At 42.1% G+C, this 19,959-nt stretch overlaps 1 protein-coding gene across 4 annotated transcripts in view; it reads left to right on the forward strand.

The window, feature by feature from the left end:
* Positions 1 to 19,959, forward strand: part of LOC106573090 (collagen alpha-1(XIV) chain) — a 258,521-nt gene that overhangs the window by 139,176 nt on the left and 99,386 nt on the right. For all 4 annotated transcript variants that reach the window (XM_082959258.1, XM_082959260.1, XM_082959256.1 and 1 more), the window contains exons 28-33: positions 3,195 to 3,338; positions 3,690 to 3,854; positions 4,159 to 4,197; positions 9,117 to 9,255; positions 14,313 to 14,455; positions 14,743 to 14,852. In XM_082959258.1, coding sequence (XP_082815384.1) covers positions 3,195 to 3,338; positions 3,690 to 3,854; positions 4,159 to 4,197; positions 9,117 to 9,255; positions 14,313 to 14,455; positions 14,743 to 14,852 — 740 coding nt within the window. The remainder of the gene's footprint in view (positions 1 to 3,194; positions 3,339 to 3,689; positions 3,855 to 4,158; positions 4,198 to 9,116; positions 9,256 to 14,312; positions 14,456 to 14,742; positions 14,853 to 19,959) is intronic.

A 19,959-nucleotide genomic window follows, 5' to 3' on the forward strand; every position in this document is an offset into this window, starting at 1 on the left:
TCTTGTTGTAAGTTTGGAGGCAAAGAAAGGAAACTGACGGCCAGGAATGAGCCTGAGGATTTATGTACAAGAAACACATTTCACACACGTCTGAGATGGACAGTATTTGATTGATGGTGTGATATTCCACTCAGGACCCTGGCAGCCGCACACACAAACAAACACACACACACAGTCTTCCACAACACTCTCCACAGTGATAGAGGCCAGCATGTCTTCATGCCTGGCTGGATGGATATTGTGATTCCAATTTGACCTCTGTTTAATATAATACCATGCTGAAACAGACATAACTCTCCCTGGTACAAGACTGATGTTCACTAGCTCTGCCTGTCATTCATCTTCACTGAAAGGCACTTTAATAAAGCTCACAGAGACAGCTGAGAGAAAGAGGGATGGAGAGAGAGAGAAGGGGAGAGAGAGAGGAGGGGGAGTTAAAAGGGAGTTAGAGAGGGAAAGGGAGAAAGAGATGGAGGGAGAGAGCAGGAGAAAGAGAGGGAGGAAGGGAGAAAGAGAGAAGGAGAGGGAGAGGGAGAGGGAGGGAGAGGGATGGATGGATGGCCGTCCAGCAAGCTGCTCAGCCAGCCTCTGTCTCCAAATTAGATGTTACAAAGTACCCTGGTAGTGCCTCAGTCATGCTCAGCCATGCAAGACATATTTTATTCAGAAACATCCCAGGGAGGCTGTTTTAAAAAGCTGCTATTACGGAATGACCTTAGACATCAGAGAGATATTAGACATGCACATTGGTAAAGAAAAAGAACTTGCAATGATCCCCACCTGCTTCTGCTCTGTTCGTCCTCTCTACGGACCGCTCCGATGCCCACAATAGGGCTAATGATCTAGGGCGATTTTTGTCTCTGTCAAGGTTTATGACTTACAATAGATAAGACAGGCTCCTCTTTGTTTAATGTGTCCTATCAGAGTTTCACATTTCCTCTATTAGCATCTCCTGAATGCAATAAATCAGTGGCAGGCAGCCCTGGTCCTGGAGGGCCGCAGGTTTGGGATTTAACCAACCAGGAAGACCAGGTGTGTTGAATTTAGGCTGATCAATTAGCTCAGTTAGTCAGGTGTGATGCTTAGTTGCGGCACTCCAGGAACAGGGTTGTCTACCCCTGACAGCCATTCATTAAACAGTCTAGCTAGATGAGTTATGATAGATATATTATTATTATTATTCATGTTATTATTGTTACTATTATTATTATTATAACTATTATTATTATTGTTATTATTATTATTATTATTACTAGTATTGTTATATTATTATTGTTGTTATTATTATTACTATCATTAGTATTGTTATTATTATTGTCATTATTATTACTATTAGTATTGTTATTATTAATACTATTATTATTATTACTACTATTATTGCTATTATTATTATTGTTATTATTAATATTATTATTTATGGTTATTATTTGTATTTGTATTATTAATGTTATTATTACTAATATTAATACTATTATTATTATTGTTATTAGTATTGTTATTCATACTAATATTAGTGGTATTATTATTCATGTTATTGTTACTATTATTAATAATATTATTATTATTGTTATTATTATTAATTATATTATTATTCATGTTATTATTATTGTTATTATTATTAATTATATTATTATTCATGTTATTATTATTGTTATTATTATTGTTATTCATACTAGTATTAGTGGTATTATTATTCATGTTATTGTTACTATTATTAATAATATTATTATTATTGTTATTATTATTAATTATATTATTATTCATGTTATTATTATTGTTATTATTATTGTTATTCATACTATTATTATTCATCTTATTATTATTATTTATTGCCCCTGATGTGCCTGTCTTCCCTATCCATCCACATATATGGTCTGATAGTCATCCATACATTAACAACAGGCTGTATAGATATATTCATCCATACATTAACAACAGGCTGTATAGATATGGTCTGATAGTCATCCATACATTAACAACAGGCTGTATAGATATGGTCTGATATTCATCCATACATTAACAACAGGCTGTATAGATATGGTCTGATAGTCATCCATACATTAACAACAGGCTGTATAGATATGGTCTGATAGTCATCCATACATGAACAACAGGCTGTATAGATATATTCATCCATACATGAACAACAGGCTGTATAGATATATTCATCCATACATTAACAACAGGCAGTATAGATATGGTCTGATAGTCATCCACACATTAACAACAGGCTGTGTAGATATAGTCATCCATACATTAACAACAGGCTGTATAGATATGGTCTGATAGTCATCCATACATTAACAACAGGCTGTATAGATATGGTCTGATATTCATCCATACATTAACAACAGGCTGTATAGATATGGTCTGATAGTCATCCATACATTAACAACAGGCTGTATAGATATGGTCTGATAGTCATCCATACATGAACAACAGGCTGTATAGATATATTCATCCATACATGAACAACAGGCTGTATAGATATATTCATCCATACATTAACAACAGGCAGTATAGATATGGTCTGATAGTCATCCACACATTAACAACAGGCTGTGTAGATATAGTCATCCATACATTAACAACAGGCTGTATAGATATAGTCATCCACACATTAACAACAGGCTGTATAGATATATTCATCCATACATTAACAACAGGCTGTGTAGATATGGTCTGATAGTTATCCATACATTAACAACAGGCTGTATAGATATGGTCTGATAGTCATCCATACATTAACAACAGACTGTATAGATATATTCATCCACACATTAACAACAGGCTGTGTAGATATATTCATCCATACATTAACAACAGGCTGTATAGATATGGTCTGATAGTCATCCATACATTAACAACAGGCTGTATAGATATGGTCTGATAGTCATTCATACATTAACAACAGGCTGTATAGATATGGTCTGATAGTCATCCATACATTAACAACAGGCTGTATATATATATATATATATGAATCTATACATTAACAACAGGCTGTATAGATATATTCATCCATACATTAACAACAGGCTGTATAGATATGGTCTGATATTCATCCATACATTAACAACAGACTGTAGATATGGTCTGATAGTCATCCATACATTAACAACAGACTGTGATGTGTAGATATGATCTGTGTCATTCCTATCCATAGAAATATAACTCTGTCCCTATCCATCCAGGCCGGGCCATTAAGCATGTGAAGGAATCTATCTTCACCTCAGAGGGAGGAGTGAGGAGGGGGGTTCCTAAGGTTCTGGTGGTCCTCACCGATGGCCGTTCCCAAGACGACGTCAACAAGGTCTCCAAGGAGATGCAGATGGAAGGTGAGTGGCATAGTATGAGTCCCAAATAGTGCCCTATTCTCTGTACTGTATAGTGCACTACTCTGGCCAAAAGTAGTGTGGGAATAGGGTGTTATTTTGGATAAAACCCATGTTTCTTCCTCTGAGGACAGTACACTATTCCATTGTATTATATTGTTGTAACAGAACTATTCATGGCTATCATACCAAAACAAAACTTAGAGAGAAATATGTTAGTGGTAGGAGGGTCACTTAGCAAGTCAGAGAGTGATAAGATAGGCCAATCAAATAGTTTCCTTGGAATTGTTTTGCTTTATTGCTGAAGAAAAACAAAATATTGTTTTAAAATCTTAACAATGGATGTCTTTGAAGGCTACATCATCTTTGCCATTGGCTTTGCTGATGCGGACTACGGAGAGTTGGTGAACATCGCCAGCAAACCCAGCGACAGACACGTCTTCTTTGTGGACGATTTGGACGCTGTCAAAAAAATTGAGGAGCAGCTGATCACTTTTGTGTGTGAGGCTGCCACTGCCAGTAAGTACTGCCAGAACTGAAGTAGCTGCCATTGGAAGAATGTTCCAGAACTGATATAATCTACTGTAGAATAGAGACAGATGGTAGGTTGGTCATGTGGTTTCCAGAACTGATATAATCTACTGTAGAATAGAGACAGATGGTAGGTTGGTCATGTGGTTTAATGGAATAGTTATTATTACAAAGCAGAGGATTCATCCACATTTAAATCAATCTTAATAAGAGGATCTTGATTCATGATGAAATGACAGTGATTCATATCCTAGTCATTATTTAACTAACCCTTTCCTCCATCTTATTTTAGCTTGTCCATCGGTTCTGATGAGTGGCAACACTATGGCAGGTAAACTATGTAAAACACATACAGCTTTTTACTGCTTTATAGTCATAGAATGTGTATCCATATTGAGATAAACCCCTCTCAATCTACAGCCAATATTGATTGTCTGATCCCACTTAGTCATTCACAGGAGAGACTCAGTGTCCCTGGCTAATGTCAGGAGCAGCATGTAGTCTGCCATGTGATTCTAGTTCAAATCCAGTCAGATAAAGTTACATACAGTCCAGGGTGTAGTGGAGGTATACGCCGTTTACCACCGTATTTTACACTGGGCATTGTGTATACTCACTTGTTAATCCCTACGATGCGTATCATAGTAGTGTAGTGGAGGTATACGCCGTGTACCACCGTATTTTACACTGGGCATTGTGTATACTCACTTGTTAATCCCTACGATGCGTATCATAGTAGTGTAGTGGAGGTATACGCCGTGTACCACCGTATTTTACACTGGGCATTGTGTATACTCACTTGTTAATCCCTACGATGCGTATCATAGTAGTGTAGTGGAGGTAAACGCCGTGTACCACCGTATTTTACACTGGGCATTGTGTATACTCACTTGTTAATCCCTACGATGCGTATCATAGTAGTGTAGTGGAGGTAAACGCCGTGTACCACCGTATTTTACACTGGGCATTGTGTATACTCACTTGTTAATCCCTACGATGCGTATCATAGTAGTGTAGTGGAGGTATACGCCGTGTACCACCGTATTTTACACTGGGCATTGTGTATACTCACTTGTTAATCCCTACGATGCGTATCATAGTAGTGTAGTGGAGGTATACGCCGTGTACCACCGTATTTTACACTGGGCATTGTGTATACTCACTTGTTAATCCCTACGATGCGTATCATAGTAGTGTGGTGGAGATATACGCCGTGTACCACCGTATTTTACACTGGGCATTGTGTATACTCACTTGTTAATCCCTACGATGCGTATCATAGTAGTGTAGTGGAGGTATACGCCGTGTACCACCGTATTTTACACTGGGCATTGTGTATACTCACTTGTTAATCCCTACGATGCGTATCATAGTAGTGTGGTGGAGGTATACGCCGTGTACCACCGTATTTTACACTGGGCATTGTGTATACTCACTTGTTAATCCCTACGATGCGTATCATAGTAGTGTAGTGGAGGTATACGCCGTGTACCACCGTATTTTACACTGGGCATTGTGTATACTCACTTGTTAATCCCTACGATGCGTATCATAGTAGTGTGGTGGAGGTATACGCCGTATCAATAAGGCTGATGGAACACATCAGAATGTTTAGCTTCAAATGTTGATCAACTTAAATTTCTTCCTATTTTAGGCTTTAAGCTGCTTTAAAGGGAGGCAAGACATGCCTCATGATATGAAGTAAAAGGTCCAGTTTTAAACAGTTAAGGAACAGGAAAAATATAGCGACGCTAATGACAGGCCTAACCATCTTCTGATAGATGGTAAGGCTTTGCCAAAAACCATCTCAATTAAATGTTACCTGCTACAAAGCAGCCTATGTCTACCTGGCAGAATGATATCAGGATTATTTACATCAATCCAGTGGCCATTTGTTTGGCAAACACCCATCTCATGTGCTGTAGAAACACACATTTTTCTCAGACCTCAAAAGCGGTCTCCTGATGTGGTTTAAGCATTGTTATGGGCTTAGAACATCCAATTCTGTTGTTTTTATATTAAGAAAGTGTGACTTTAAGAGCGAAAACCTGAAGGAGAAAAAAAAGATCTGAAACCTGTGAATTCCTGACTCAGTTGACAGCCTCATTTATCTGTTTCAATAGTAGACCTACGATTAGCCTACTGAACAGTACAGCTTGGGTTGGCCTGACTGTGAAAGACCAATATGAACAGTACAGCTTGGGTTGGCCTGACTGAAAGACCAATATGAACAGTACAGCTTGGGTTGGCCTGACTGTGAAAGACCAATATGAACAGTACAGCTTGGGTTGGCCTGACTGAAAGACCAATATGAACAGTACAGCTTGGGTTGGCCTGACTGTGAAAGACCAATATGAACAGTACAGCTTGGGTTGGCCTGACTGTGAAAGACCAATATGAACAGTACAGCTTGGGTTGGCCTGACTGAAAGACCAATATGAACAGTACAGCTTGGGTTGGCCTGACTGTGAAAGACCAATATGAACAGTACAGCTTGGATTGGCCTGACTGAAAGACCAATATGAACAGTACAGCTTGGGTTGGCCTGACTGTGAAAGACCAATATGAACAGTACAGCTTGGGTTGGCCTGACTGAAAGACCAATATGAACAGTACAGCTTGGGTTGGCCTGACTGAAAGACCAATATGAACAGTACAGCTTGGGTTGGCCTGACTGTGAAAGACCAATATGAACAGTACAGCTTGGGTTGGCCTGACTGTGAAAGACCAATATGAACAGTACAGCTTGGGTTGGCCTGACTGAAAGACCAATATGAACAGTACAGCTTGGGTTGGCCTGACTGTGAAAGACCAATATGAACAGTACAGCTTGGGTTGGCCTGACTGAAAGACCAATATGAACAGTACAGCTTGGGTTGGCCCGACTGTGAAAGACCAATATGAACAGTACAGCTTGGGTTGGCCTGACTGAAAGACCAATATGAACAGTACAGCTTGGGTTGGCCTGACTGAAAGACCAATATGAACAGTACAGCTTGGGTTGGCCTGACTGTGAAAGACCAATATGAACAGTACAGCTTGGGTTGGCCTGACTGTGAAAGACCAATATGAACAGTACAGCTTGGGTTGGCCTGACTGTGAAATACCAATATGAACAGTACAGCTTGGGTTGGCCTGACTGAAAGACCAATATGAACAGTACAGCTTGGGTTGGCCCGACTGTGAAAGACCAATATGAACAGTACAGCTTGGGTTGGCCTGACTGTGAAAGACCAATATGAACAGTACAGCTTGGGTTGGCCTGACTGAAAGACCAATATGAACAGTACAGCTTGGGTTGGCCTGACTGAAAGACCAATATGAACAGTACAGCTTGGGTTGGCCTGACTGTGAAAGACCAATATGAACAGTACAGCTTGGGTTGGCCTGACTGTGAAAGACCAATATGAACAGTACAGCTTGGGTTGGCCTGACTGTGAAAGACCAATATGAACAGTACAGCTTGGGTTGGCCTGACTGAAAGACCAATATGAACAGTACAGCTTGGGTTGGCCTGACTGAAAGACCAATATGAACAGTACAGCTTGGGTTGGCCTGACTGTGAAAGACCAATATGAACAGTACAGCTTGGGTTGGCCTGACTGTGAAAGACCAATATGAACAGTACAGCTTGGGTTGGCCTGACTGTGAAAGACCAATATGAACAGTACAGCTTGGGTTGGCCTGACTGAAAGACCAATATGAACAGTACAGCTTGGGTTGGCCTGACTGAAAGACCAATATGAACAGTACAGCTTGGGTTGGCCTGACTGTGAAAGACCAATATGAACAGTACAGCTTGGGTTGGCCTGACTGTGAAAGACCAATATGAACAGTACAGCTTGGGTTGGCCTGACTGTGAAAGACCAATATGAACAGTACAGCTTGGGTTGGCCTGACTGAAAGACCAATATGAACAGTACAGCTTGGGTTGGCCTGACTGAAAGACCAATATGAACAGTACAGCTTGGGTTGGCCTGACTGTGAAAGACCAATATGAACAGTACAGCTTGGGTTGGCCTGACTGAAAGACCAATATGAACAGTACAGCTTGGGTTGGCCTGACTGAAAGACCAATATGAACAGTACAGCTTGGGTTGGCCTGACTGTGAAAGACCAATATGAACAGTACAGCTTGGGTTGGCCTGACTGTGAAAGACCAATATGGAATTCATCATTTTAGGTTATTCAGAGTGAATGTCACTGTTTCTCCTAGGATTTTTTACACAGGGCGCCTTTCCTTCGCCGGGTGGGGAATAGGAAATACTATCCAGAGGGAGAGTGGTTGACAGAATGACATGATTATTACTATGTATATATCCAGCACCTAAACACTATTTACTACCATGGCACATTTTGTTGCTTGAAGATAAAATGTGTACCATTTTATTCTAGTATTCTAGTATCTCTATGGTTCTCAATGGTTCTCTATGGTTCTCAATGGTTCTCTATGGTTCTCTATGGTTCTCAATGGTTCTCTATGATTCTCTATGGTTCTCTATGATTCTCTGTTGTTCTCTATGGTTCTCTATGGTTCTCTGTTATTCTCTATGGTTCTCTATTGTTCTCTATTGTTCTCTATGGTTCTCTATGGTTCTCTATGGTTCTCAATAGTTCTCAATGGTTCTCTATGGTTCTTTATGATTCTCTGTTGTTCTCTATGGTTCTCTATGGTTCTCAATGGTTCTCTATGGTTATCTGTTGTTCTCTATGATTCTCCGTTGTTCTCTATGATTCTCTGTTGTTCTCTGTTGTTCTCTGATTTCTCTGTTGTTCTCTGATTTCTCTGTTGTTCTCTATGATTCTCTGTTGTTCTCTATGATTCTCTGTTGTTCTCTGTTGTTCTCTGTTGTTCTCTGATTTATCTGTTGTTCTCTATGATTCTCTGTTGTTCTCTGTTGTTCTCTGATTTCTCTGTTGTTCTCTATGATTCTCTGTTGTTCTCTGTTGTTCTCTGTTGTTCTCTGATTTCTCTGTTGTTCTCTATGATTCTCTGTTGTTCTCTGTTGTTCTCTGTTGTTCTCTGTTGTTCTCTGATTTCTCTGTTGTTCTCTATGATTCTCTGTTGTTCTCTGTTGTTCTCTGTTGTTCTCTGATTTCTCTGTTGTTTTCTATGATTCTCTGTTGTTCTCTGTTGTTCTCTGTTGTTCTCTGATTTCTCTGTTGTTTTCTATGATTCTCTGTTGTTCTCTATGGTTCTCTATGGAGTGGTTATAGCATAGATGTGTGCTCTGCTCCTTCCCTCCTTAGGCTTCAGGATGATGGACATGTTTGGCCTGGTAGAGAAGGAGTACAGTAACGTAGAGGGAGTGTCCCTGGAACCAGGCTCCTTCAACAGCTTCCCCTGCTACAGACTGCACAAAGACGCCCTGGTCTCACAACCCACCAAGTAGGTTCTACTAGGTTCTGTGTTTTGTCAGTGTGGTTGTCATGGCGATGAGAGGTAGAAGATCAGCTAGGGTCCACACTGAGCTCACTGAGCTCCACCTCTCTCCTCCAGTGTCCACTCTTGGCATATTATTCCTGGAATATACTCCAACAGCTTCCCCAAATGATAGGTTAGGTGGAAGCTTCCCTCTGATAGGTTAGGCGGAAGCTTCCCTCTGATAGATTAGGTGGAAGTTTCCCTCTGATAGGTCAGGTGGAAGTTTCCCTCTGATAGGTCAGGTGGAAGTTTCCCTCTGATAGTTCAGGTGGAAGTTTCCCTCTGATAGGTCAGGTGGAAGTTTCCCTCTGATAGGTCAGGTGGAAGTTTCCCTCTGATAGGTCAGGTGGAAGTTTCCCTCTGATAGTTCAGGTGGAAGTTTCCCTCTGATAGGTCAGGTGGAAGTTTCCCTCTGATAGGTCAGGTGGAAGTTTCCCTCTGATCAGGGGGGATTTTTCCTCTGTTAGTTGTAAGTTTCCCTCTGATAGGTCAGGGGGGATTTTTCCTCTGTTAGGTGGAAGTTTCCCTCTGATAGGTCAGGTGGAAGTTTCCCTCTGATAGGTCAGGTGGGAGTTTCCCTCTGATAGGTCAGGTGGAAGTTTCCCTCTGATAGGTCAGGTGGGAGTTTCCCTCTGATAGGTCAGGTGGGAGTTTCCCTCTGATAGGTCAGGTGGAAGTTTCCCTCTGATAGGTCAGGTAGAAGTTTCCCTCTGATAGGTCAGGTGGAAGTTTCCCTCTGATAGGTCAGGTGGAAGTTTTGCTATACAGAATCGCTTATACCCATCCAATCCTTTCAGATATACAGATGTGCCTATGCCTGGAGGAAGAGGTTGTTCCTGAACTGTCCTTGTCCTCTTCCTAGAGGGGCCTTCCTCATCCTCTATGGGAAACTTGTACTTCAAAACGCCAAGGGAGGGTGAAACCCAGTCGTTAGCAGGAGAGCTGTACTTTAAAACGCCAAGGGAGGGTCAACCCCAGTAGCTAGTAGGAGACTTGTACTTCAAAATGTCAAGGAAGGGTCAACCCCGCTTGCTAGCCGGAGACAAACACCAGAGCTCTTTGAAATAGCAGCCAGTTATTTTCAAGGTCCCTCAAACAATACAAAGTTTGGCCAATGAAAATCACTTAGAGGAATCTAATCACATGTGAAGTGGTGATGATTGTGTGTGTGTGTGTGTGTGTGTGTGTGTGTGTGTGTGTGTGTGTGTGTGTGTGTGTGTGTGTGTGTGTGTGTGTGTGTGTGTGTGTGTGTGTGTGTGTGTGTGTGTGTGTGTGTGTGTGTTGACAGATGTACCTCTACTCCTGCTGAGGATAATATTTAGTTTAGACTTCTACTTTAATCATGTTCAGAGGGGATTGTGTTCTTGCACTGGAGGGACTCAGCACCTCTAAATTATGTCTTCAGGGTGACCTGCAAACACCACGGCCCATATCCAAACATCACTCAGTCACATACTTGATCATGTATATAGTATATAATGTCATCAGAAGGCATTTGTTGTGTGAAGGTAAAATAAGCCAGCCAAATGAACTTCCCATTACTCTGCATCAGGTATCAGATATCAGGACTTCCCATTACTCTGCATCAGATATCACATATCAGGACTTCCCATTACTCTGTATCAGATATCAGAACTTCCCATTACTCTGTATCAGATATCAGGACTTCCCATTACTCTGTATCAGATATCAGGACTTCCCATTACTCTGCATCAGGTATCAGATATCAGGACTTCCCATTACACTGCATCAGATATCAGGACTTCCCATTACTCTGCATCAGGTATCAGGACTTCCCATTACTCTGTATCAGATATCAGGACTTCCCATTACTCTGTATCAGATATCAGGACTTCCCATTACTCTGCATCAGGTATCCGATATCAGGACTTCCCATTACTCTGCATCAGATATCAGATATCAGGACTTCCCATTACTCTGCATCAGGTATCAGGACTTCCCATTACTCTGCATCAGGTATCAGATACCAGGACTTCCCATTACTCTGCATCAGATATCAGGACTTCCCATTACTCTGCATCAGGTATCAGATATCAGGACTTCCCATTACCCTGCATCAGATATCAGGACTTCCCATTACTCTGCATCAGATATCAGGACTTCCCATTACCCTGCATCAGGTATCAGGACTTCCCATTACTCTGCATCAGGTATCAGGACTTTCCATTACCCTGCATCAGGTATCAGGACTTCCCATTACCCTGCATCAGGTATCAGGACTTCCCATTACTCTGCATCAGGTATCAGGACTTCCCATTACCCTACATCAGATATCAGGACTTCTCATTACCCTGCATAAGGTAACAGGACTTCCCATTACTCTGTATCAGATATCAGATATAAGGACTTCCCATTACCCTGCATCAGGTATCAGGACTTCCCATTACACTGCATCAGGTATCAGGACTTCCCATTACCCTGCATTAGGTATCAGATATCAGGACTTCTCATTACCCTGCATAAGGTAACAGGACTTCCCATTACTCTGTATCAGATATCAGATATAAGGACTTCCCATTACCCTGCATCAGGTATCAGGACTTCCCATTACACTGCATCAGGTATCAGGACTTCCCATTACCCTGCATTAGGTATCAGATATCAGGACTTCCCATTACCCTGCATTAGGTATCAGATATCAGGACTTCCCATTACCCTGCATCAGATATCAGGACTTCCCATTACACTGCATCAGGTATCAGGACTTCCCATTACCCTGCATTAGGTATCAGATATCAGGACTTCCCATTACCCTGCATCAGATATCAGATATCAGGACTTCCCATTACCCTGCATTAGGTATCAGGACTTCCCATTACTCTGCATCAGGTATCAGGACTTCCCATTACCCTGTATCAGATATCAGATATCAGGACTTCCCATTACTCTGCATCAGATATCAGGACTTCCCATTACTCTGCATCAGGTATCAGGACTTCCCATTACTCTGCATCGGGTATCAGGACTTCCCATTACCCTGCATCAGGTATCAGGACTTCCCATTACTCTGCATCAGATATCAGGACTTCCCATTACTCTGCATCGGGTATCAGGACTTCCCATTACTCTGCATCAGGTATCAGGACTTCCCATTACTCTGCATCAGATATCAGGACTTCCCATTACTCTGCATCAGATATCAGGACTTCCCATTACTCTGCATCAGATATCAGATATCAGGACTTCCCATTACTCTGCATCAGGTATCAGAACTTCCCATTACTTTATATTAGATATCAGATATCAGGACTTCCCATTACTCTGCATAAGGTATCAGGACTTCCCATTACTCTGCATCGGGTATCAGGACTTCCCATTACTCTGCATCAGGTATCAGGACTTCCTGATTGGAGAGGGTTAGGGTTAGGGTTACACTGGAGAGGGTTAGGGTTACACTGGAGAGGGTTAGGATTACACTGGAGAGGGTTAGGATTACACTGGAGAGGGTTAGGATTACACTGGAGAGGGTTAGGATTACATTGGAGAGGGTTAGGATTACACTGGAGAAGGTTAGGATTACATTGGAGAGGGTTAGGATTAGACTGGAGAGGGTTAGGGTTACACTGGAAAGGTTTAGGGTTACACTGGAGAGGGTTAGGGTTAGACTGGAGAGGGTTAGGGTTACACTGGAAAGGTTTAGGGTTAGACTGGAGAGGGTTAAGATTACACTGGAGAGGGTTAGGATTACACTGGAAAGGGTTAGGGTTAGACTGGAGAGGGTTAAGATTACACTGGAGAGGGTTAGGATTACACTGGAGAGGGTTAGGATTACACTGGAGAGGGTTAGGATTACACTGGAGAGGGTTAGGATTACACTGGAGAAGGTTAGGGTTACACTGGAGAGGGTTAGGATTACACTGGAAAGGTTTAGGGTTACACTGGAGAGGGTTAGGGTTAGACTGGAGAGGGTTAGGGTTACACTGGAAAGGTTTAGGGTTAGACTGGAGAGGGTTAAGATTACACTGGAGAGGGTTAGGATTACACTGGAAAGGGTTAGGGTTAGACTGGAGAGGGTTAAGATTACACTGGAGAGGGTTAGGATTACACTGGAGAGGGTTAGGATTACACTGGAGAGGGTTAGGATTACACTGGAGAGGGTTAGGATTACACTGGAGAAGGTTAGGGTTACACTGGAGAGGGTTAGGATTACACTGGAGAGGGTTAGGATTACACTGGAGAGTTTTAGGGTTACACTGGAGAGGGTTAGGGTTAGACTGGAGAGGGTTAAGATTACACTGGAGAGTGTTAAGATTACACTGGAGAGGGTTAGGAGTACACTGGAAAGGTTTAGGGTTAGACTGGAGAGGGTTAAGATTACACTGGAGAGGGTTAGGATTACACTGGAAAGGGTTAGGGTTAGACTGGAGAGGGTTAAGATTACACTGGAGAGGGTTAGGATTACACTGGAGAGGGTTAGGATTACACTGGAGAGGGTTAGGATTACACTGGAGAGGGTTAGGATTACACTGGAGAGGGTTAGGATTACACTGGAGAGTTTTAGGGTTACACTGGAGAGGGTTAGGGTTAGACTGGAGAGGGTTAAGATTACACTGGAGAGTGTTAAGATTACACTGGAGAGGGTTAGGATTAGACTGGAAAGGTTTAGGGTTAGACTGGAGAGCGTTAGGGTTAGACTGGAGAGGGTTAAGATTACACTGGAGAGTGTTAAGATTACACTGGAGAGGGTTAGGAGTACACTGGAAAGGTTTAGGGTTAGACTGGAGAGCGTTAGGGTTAAGGTTACACTGGAGAGGTTTAGGGTTGGGGTTACACTGATATGACTGTTTGAATTACAGTTTCCCATTACAGTGTAGGCATAGGATTTGCCAACCGCCATCTTGAACCATTCACATTATCTGGCTGCCAATTAAGTAACCCTGTCTGTCTGTCTGTCTGTCTGTCTGTCTGTCTGTCTGTCTGTCTGTCTGTCTGTCTGTCTGTCTGTCTGTCTGTCTGTCTGTCTGTCTGTCTGTCTGTCTGTCTGTCTGTCTGTGTCTCAGGTACCTCCACCCAGAAGGTCTGCCCTCTGACTACACCATCACCTTCCTGTTCCGCCTGCTACCAGACACCCCCCAGGAGCCCTTTGCATTGTGGGAGATCCTCAACAAAGACAATGAACCCCTGGTGGGGGTCATCCTGGACAGTACGTACAGTCTGTTCCTCATCACTTCCTGAACGCTGTCCCTGTGGTTTGAGTTCGGGTTAAGGTTAACCTGCATATCACATACTCTGCAATTGAGGTCTGTGGTTTACAAAAGTGTGTGGGCTGCAGGGTTAGTTTCCAGCTTTTGTGTGAGAGAGATATAGACTGAACACACAGAACAGAAGACCAAGGCAGTGGACTCTGGGATGTGGGCTTGTGGGTTTGTGTAGAATGTGCTGTCCCTAATTCTCTCTCTGTTTGCCTGTCTCTGTTTTTGTCTCTGTCAGATGGTGGGAAGACTCTGACGTTCTTCAACTACGACTACACGGGAGACTTCCAGACAGTCACTTTTGACGGGCCTGACATCAAGAAGATGTTCTATGGCAGTTTCCACAAGGTCAGCAGCCTAGTTCTTCCCCTAGATCATCCATGGCCTCTGGTCTAAAGTAGTGCACTATATAGGGACTAGGGTGCCATTTGGGACGTACCCTCAAACTTCAGGCCCTCCATCTGTATAATAAAGATGTTGCATGCCGACTACTCAAATAGAGAATTTATTAGAAGACTTGTCAGAAAATGATCCCAGAGAATGAATGGAGAAACAACCCAACCCCCCCTCCATCACAGTAGTCAAAGAGAGAGCACGCACACACACACACACACACACACACACACACACACACACACACACACACACACACACACACACACACACACACACACACACACACACACACACACACACACACACACCCTTTGTCGCAACAGTCAAAGAGAGAGCACACACACACAGACACCCTCTGTCGCAGTAGTCAAAGAGAGTGTGAGAGGCCGTCCATCAGACTCTCTTCTCATAGGCATTGTGTGCCTGGTTGTTCTGAGTCTTAATGTAACCCTGACCCTGACCCTAATCCTAACCCTGACCCTGACCCTAATCCTAACCCTGACCCTAATCCTAACCCTGACCCTGACCCTGACCCTGACCCTAATCCTAACCCTGACCCTAATCCTAACCCTGACCCTAATCCTGACCCTGACCCTGACCCTAATCCTAACCCTGACCCTAATCCTAATCCTGACCCTGACCCTGACCCTAATCCTAACCCTGACCCTGACCCTAATCCTAACCCTGACCCTAATCCTAATCCTGACCCTAATCCTAATCCTGACTCTGACCCTGACCATGACCCTAATCCTAATCCTAATCCTGACCCTGCCCCTGACCCTGACCATGACCCTAATAAAACATACACGTGTATAAAACAGTAGAATTCAGCACACAATAACAAAATAAACCTATTTAATAAAAACAATCACATTCAAGGTCCTCAGTTAGTAATGGAAACTGTCTGAGTGGCACCAGCACATCTAACTGTGGTGAACTCTGCAGATTGTTCCACAAATGAGTAGCAAAAACACTAAACGCAGATTTTCCCAAATCTATGGAGACTGGTGTTATCCATTCCTGAGAACAGGTTTGGTAACTGAGGATTCTTAATTTAATGAATGAAGTTACATATGAAGGGAGTTTCTGTCAGATTGCTTTGTAAATAAATCAAAGAGAATGTAGCTCTCTTCTTACAGACAGAGAGGTCCATCCCACATTTCATACAGACTACAATGATGAGTCCTAAAATGGTCCCCTGTGATAAAATGTATTGCTGAATGGTAGACGGCGTCCAAGGGTTTCAAAACAGAGGTTGCCGCATGCATGTAAACAATATCACCAGAATCCATTACAGGGAGAATTTTTCTCCTATTTTCATGATTTATTGATTTATTTTGATTAAAAAAAACAATCTTGGATCTTAGCTGCTTAGTCAGATTTTCTAAATGCGTTACGAAGGACAACTTGTCATCAATCCAGACACCCAGGTACTTATATTGAGAAACAAGTTCAATTTGGGCTCCATTTGTAGCGCAAATATGCAGGTCCTCAGGGTCAACATTTCATGACCTACAGAACAGCATGAGCTTGTTCTTACTTGAATTTAACACTAATTTAAGATCTGTAAGGGATTTCTGAATTGAATCAAAGTCGTGCTAAAGTTCATGAATGGCGTTCTGCCCTGAGGCGGCACAGGAATACAAAACTGTGTCATCTGCATAGAGATGAATGTTACAAGTATTAACAGTGTTTCCTATGTCATTAATATAGGTGAACAATAATGGACCTAAAATCAAACCCTGAAGAACACCTTTTTGAATCTCAAGAAATTCAGATTTAACCCCATCTGTTAAGATGGCCAGAGTTCTGTCACTAAAATAATTCAGATTTAACCCCATCTGTTAAGATGGCCTGAGTTCTGTTGCTAAAATAATTCAGATTTAACCCCATCTGTTAAGATGGCCTGAGTTCTGTTGCTAAAATAATTCAGATTTAACCCAATCTGTTAAGATGGCCTGAGTTCTGTTGCTAAAATAATTCAGATTTAACCCAATCTGTTAAGATGGCCTGAGTTCTGCTGCTCAGATAATTCTGAAATCATAAACAGGCTGTATATCCCAGGCCTATTCTTGATAACTTCTTCAGTAAAACAGAATGAGCAACAGTGTCGAACACCTTTGACAGGTCAATTAAATACCTACAGTTGAAGTCGGAAGTTTACATACACCTTAGCCAAATACATTTAAACTCAGTTTTTCACAATTGCTGATATTTAATCCTAGTAAAAATTCCCTGTCTTAGGTCAGTTAGATCACCACTTTATTTTAAGAATGTGAAATGTCAGAATAATAGTAGAGAGAATGATTTATTTCTGATTTTATTTCTTTCATCACATTCCTAGTGGGTCAGAAGTTTACATACACTCAATTAGTATTTGGTAGCATTGCCTTTAAATTGTTTAACTTGGGTCAAATGTTTCGGGTAGCCTTCTACAAGCTTCCCACAATAAGTTGGGTGAATATTGGCCCATTCCTCCTGACAAAGCTGGTGAAACTGAGTCAGGTTTGTAGGCCTCCTTGCTCGCACACGCTTTTTCAGTTCTGCCCACAAATATTCTATAGGATTGAGGTCAGGGCTTTGTGATGACCACTCCAATACCTTGACTTTGTTGTCCTTAAGCCATTTTGCCACAACTTTGGAAGTATGCTTGGGGTCATTGTCCATTTGGAAGACCCATTTGCCAAGCTTTAACTTCCTGACAGATGTCTTGAGATGCTTCAATATATCCACATAATTTTCGTTCCTCATGATGTCATCTATTTTGTGAAGTGCACCAGTCCCCCCAGCAGCAAAGCACCCCCACAACATGATGCTGCCACCCCCGTGCTTCATGGTTGGGATGGTGTTTTTCGGCTTGCAAGCCTCCCCCTTTTTTCCTCCAAACATAACGATGGTCATTATGGCCAAACAGTTCTATTTTTGTTTCATCAGACCAGAGGACATTTCTCCAAAAAGTACGATCTTTGTCCCTGTGTGCAGTTGCAAATCGTAGTCTGGCTTTTTTATGGCGGTTTTGGAGCAGTGGCTTCTTCCTTGCTGAGCGGCCTTTCAGGTTATGTCTATATAGGACTCGTTTTACTGTGGATATAGATACTTTTGTAGCAGTTTCCTCCAGCATCTTCACAAGGTCCTTTGCTGTTGTTCTGGGATTGATTTGCACTTTTCGCAGCAAAGTACATTAATCTCCAGGAGACAGAATGCGTCTCCTTCCTGAGCGGTATGACAGCTGTGTGGTCCCATGGTGTTTATACTTGCGTACTATTGTTTGTACAGATGAACGTGGTACCTTAAGGCATTTGGAAATTGCTCCCAATTGGAGGTCTACAATTGTTTTTCTGAGGTCTTGGCTGATTTCTTTTGATTTTCCCATGATGTCAAGCAAAGAGGCACTGAGTTTGAAGGTAGGCCTTGAAATACATCCACAGGTACACCTCCAATTGACTCAAATGACGTCAATTAGCCTATCAGAAGCTTCTAAAGCCATGACATCATTTTCTGGAATTTTCCAAGCTGTTTAAAGGCACAGTCAACTTAGTGTATGTAAACTTCTGACCCACTGGAATTGTGATACAGTGAATTATAAGTGACATAATGTGTCTGTAAACAATTGTTGAAAAATGACCTGTGTCATGCACAAAGTAGATGTCCTAACCGACTTGCCAAAACTATAGTTTGTTAACAAGAAATTTGTGTAGTGGTTGAAAAACGAGTTTTAATGACTCCAACCTAAGTGTATGTAAACTTCCGACTTCAACTGTATCAGTACATATCTACAGTACATATCTGGTTATAGTGTTAATGTGTTCAGAGGCTGTCTGCCTCCCTACAGTACATATCCGGTTATAGTGTTAATGTGTTCAGAGGCTGTCTGCCTCCCTACAGTACATATCTGGTTATAGTGTTAATGTGTTCAGAGGCTGTCTGCCTCCCTACAGTACATATCTGGTTATAGTGTTAATGTGTTCAGAGGCTGTCTACCTCCCTGCAGTACATTTCTGGTGTTCAGAGGCTGTCTGCCTCCCTACAGTACATATCTGGTTATAGTGTTAATGTGTTCAGAGGCTGTCTGCCTCCCTACAGTACATATCTGGTTATAGTGTTAATGTGTTCAGAGGCTGTCTGCCTCCCTACAGTACATATCTGGTTATAGTGTTAATGTATTCAGAGGCTGTCTGCCTCCCTGCAGTATATATATATGGTTATAATGCTGTAAACCCAAGGACTTTATCCTCACCTCACACACACACACACACACACACACACGCGCACACACACACACACACACACACACACACACACACACACACACACACACACACACACACACACACACACACACACACACACACACACACACACACACACACACACACACACACACACACACACGCGGTCACGGTCTCCCCTCAGACTGGATGACAGGTGTATTGTGCAGCAACAGACATGTCCTGCTGGATTGTCCTCACTTCACTCCAGGTGTCTTCACATGGTCATCCCTATGCCACCGTCTCACACAGAGGATCCCCTGTCATTATGGAGGAAAAGTGGACATATGTTTCTGAATGGTGCTACTTCCTGTCAGCTTGGATACAGTAACAGACTGAACTGTGATATCTATCTGAGGGTGATGTTATATCCAGACTACAGTAATGTAACAGACTGAACTGTGATATCTATCTGAGGGTGATGTTATATCCAGACTACAGTAATGTAACAGACTGAACTGTGATATCTATCTGAGGGTGATGTTATATCCAGACTACAGTAATGTAACAGACTGAACTGTGATATCTATCTGAGGGTGATGTTATATCCAGACTACAGTAATGTAACAGACTGAACTGTGATATCTATCTGAGGGTGATGTTATATCCAGACTACAGTAATGTACCAGACTGAACTGTGATATCTATCTGAGGGTGATGTTATATCCAGACTACAGTAATGTAACAGACTGAACTGTGATATCTATCTGAGGGTGATGTTATATCCAGACTACAGTAATGTAACAGACTGAACTGTGATATCTATCTGAGGGTGATGTTATATCCAGACT

The sequence above is a fragment of the Salmo salar genome, chromosome 02 (assembly GCF_965601325.2).
Source record: "Salmo salar chromosome 02, fSalSal1, whole genome shotgun sequence".
Classification (NCBI taxonomy): domain Eukaryota; kingdom Metazoa; phylum Chordata; class Actinopteri; order Salmoniformes; family Salmonidae; genus Salmo; species Salmo salar.